This window comes from Psammomys obesus, unplaced genomic scaffold (genome assembly GCF_907164565.1).
Source record: "Psammomys obesus unplaced genomic scaffold, mPsaObe1.curated_primary_1811, whole genome shotgun sequence".
NCBI classification, from domain to species: Eukaryota; Metazoa; Chordata; class Mammalia; order Rodentia; family Muridae; genus Psammomys; species Psammomys obesus.
Window position 1 is genome coordinate 627,011 of NW_026596287.1, and position 2,735 is coordinate 629,745.

Consider the following 2,735-nt stretch of genomic DNA (forward strand, 5'->3'; position numbering starts at 1 on the left):
AAAGGGCTGCCAGCAAGGGTCTTCAGGGCCTGTGTGCTTCCAATGGAAGTGAATTTTTAAAAATCATAGGAAATCTAAGTTACTACGAAAAATGAAATTTTGGACAGCTTCGGACACGGCGTGCTTGGCCCTGGGAAAGATGCCGGCGCTGGGGTGTAGCTGCTTCATCAACGCGCTGTTGCCATCCTTGGGCGCCCTTGGTCATCGCCTTCTCCGAGCTTTCCCGGTCAGGGGCGGAATTGGCGGGCTCAAGAATTGTGAAAAAACAAAAAGAAACCTGAAGAGGGAAGGGTGGAGGAGGAGGGTCTCTGCAGCGGCTACAGTTTAAACGTGGTGGCGACGAATACCGCGGGATCTGCAAACGTCACCTGCTAAGTGTCCAATCAAGGTGAGGCTTGTACAAAACCATGGAACCATTGGCTCTGGGGAGACGCCGAAGTTCAGCCAATGAGTTTAATCTCTTTCGCGCCTTGCACCGAGTTCACGGTATGGAAGTCTGACTTCAGCATTAAGTGAAAAGGGTCACATTACAAAACGGACAATGCTTTTACACCATAGTAGTCGCGCGCGCAAGGGACAAAAAACTAGCCTGTTCTCAGTGAGCCTTACTCCAGTAACGGTCAGCTGACTCCAAGGCATAACACTGTCTGCCCTAAGGTGCAGAGTCAACCTGGGCAAGGTTTTTCAAGCTGGTATCCCCATTAAAATGTTAGGTCAGTGTGTACAGCTGCATTCAAAGAGCTCTCTGGGTGGCTCTGAAAAGAGCCTTTGGGGCTTTGTTACTGGCAGAAGCGCATCTACTTCTTTTTGGAGACCGCCTTCTTCGCCTTGGCAGCCTTAGGCTTGGCCGTCTTCGGCTTGGAAACCTTAGGCTTGGCCGCCTTTGGCTTCACTGCCTTGGGCTTCGCCGGGCTCTTGGCTGCCTTCTTTGGCTTGGCTGCAGCCTTGGCCTTCTTAGGGCTCTTGGCCACTTTCTTCACTCCAGCCGCCGCAGGCTTCTTTGCTTTCTTCGGGGTCTTCTTCACCGTCTTCTTCGCACCAGCAGCCTTCTTAGGCTTTTTCGGGGTGGTACCCGCGGGCTTCTTGGCCTTGGCCGCGCCCGCCTTCTTGGCTTTGGGCTTGGCCTCGCCGGAAGCCACCTTCTTGTTGAGCTTGAAGGAGCCGGAGGCGCCGGTGCCCTTGGTCTGCACCAGGGTGCCCTTGCTCACCAGGCTCTTGAGCCCGAGCTTGATGCGGCTGTTGTTCTTCTCCACGTCGTAGCCGGCGGCCGCCAGCGCCTTCTTGAGCGCGGCCAGGGACACGCCGCTGCGCTCCTTGGAGGCGGCCACGGCCTTGGTGATGAGCTCGGACACCGGGGGGCCGGACGCCTTGCGCTTCCCGGCGCCGGCCTTTTTTGTCGTCTTCTTCTTGGCGGGAGACTTCTCCACCGGTGCTGGAGCAGCAGTCTCGGCAGGAGCAGTTTCAGACATGTTGAGACTAAAAGCTTCTAAGGCGAGGAAGAAACTCTAAACAGAGGAGCAAATTTTGCAGTGCTCCTTTGCCCGGATTCCGGGCTTATATAAGCCGGCGCTGGGCTGTGATTGGTGGAGCGTCCAGTCCACCGCCCTCCGGCCGACCCGCGATTCAAGGTTTCAATCCTAAATTGTGTTTGTTAGTTCCCAAATTTTTAATTACTGCTGGAAATAATAGCACACAAATTCGCAGTTTTAAGTTCCAAAAGAGAACAGCCTTCGGATTCACATACTTGCGTGTGCTTTTCTGAATCACATGCAACTAACCAAAGATATATTTTAAAAATCCCTCCAGTGTCTACTAAGAATACGCCAAGCATGGGGTATCCTGATTATTACTTTCATGATTCCATAAACGTATACGACGTATGCAAGGAACATTGCTTAAAAGAACCTGTACACAGTTACCACCTTTAATGTTTTCAAGAGTAAAAGTAGTAGTTTTTTTGTTTGTTTGGGCACAAACTTTGTTTGTGACTATAGCAAATAACACAGATACAAGGTACCTGCCTGGTTGGCTATAGAATGAAATTCACTAGATGTTTCTCTTAAAAAATCGTTCCGGCTCCTAGTGTTTCCCACTTATTGATATCTTTAATGGATAACGCTTTTTTTTTTTTTTTCATTGCGAAAGCGACTTTGAAGTAAGAAGACTATCAGTCTATGTATGTGCTGGGTAGGGAGCACTCCCAGCTTGGAATACAGAAGGGGGGATGGACACTGTACCCCACGGAGTCGAACATACGCTGGAGGGTTTTGCCACGTCTCCCATCCCCGCCACCCAGGTGCTGGAAAGGATCATCAACTAGCAAGGAACATGCGGGAATCGAGCTGAGCTCTAAGCATTTAAGACGGGAGTCCGCTGCTCTAAACATGGTGAATGTTTAAGGCTCCAGTGAACACGTCTTGGAGCTTAGAGGCTGAGGAGGGATACTGAGAACATGAGAGAGGGGATGTTTTAGATAAAGGTACTACCAGCCACAAAAGGATGAGAAGTAGATATGAAATTAGGAAGAATCTAGGTGTCGTATTTAGGAGTTCTAGAGATGGATTAGCAGTTAAGACAACTTGCTGCGGTTGGTAGAAGATCTGGCTTTGGCTCCAAGCAACCACTTAGCAGCTTGCAACTGTAGCTGCAGTTGGAGGGGAATCTCTGGCCTTCTAGATTCACCTGGGTATCAGGCATTTAAGTGGTATACACACACACACAGGCACACACAGACA

The 2,735-nt window shown here is 50.4% G+C and overlaps 1 protein-coding gene across 1 annotated transcript; it reads right to left on the bottom strand.

The window, feature by feature from the left end:
• Positions 1-797: 797 nt before the first annotated feature.
• On the bottom strand, positions 798-1,469 carry LOC129668880 (histone H1.5). The gene has a single exon (XM_055596977.1). The coding sequence runs from the start codon at positions 1,467-1,469 to the stop codon at positions 798-800; it is 672 nt and encodes a 223-aa protein (XP_055452952.1).
• Between the last annotated feature and the right edge of the window lie 1,266 nt (positions 1,470-2,735).

Bases quoted from the DNA above. Each gene is read 5' to 3' on its own strand.
- LOC129668880 (XM_055596977.1), bottom strand. From the start codon at position 1,469: ATGTCTGAAACTGCTCCTGCCGAGACTGCTGCTCCAGCACCGGTGGAG.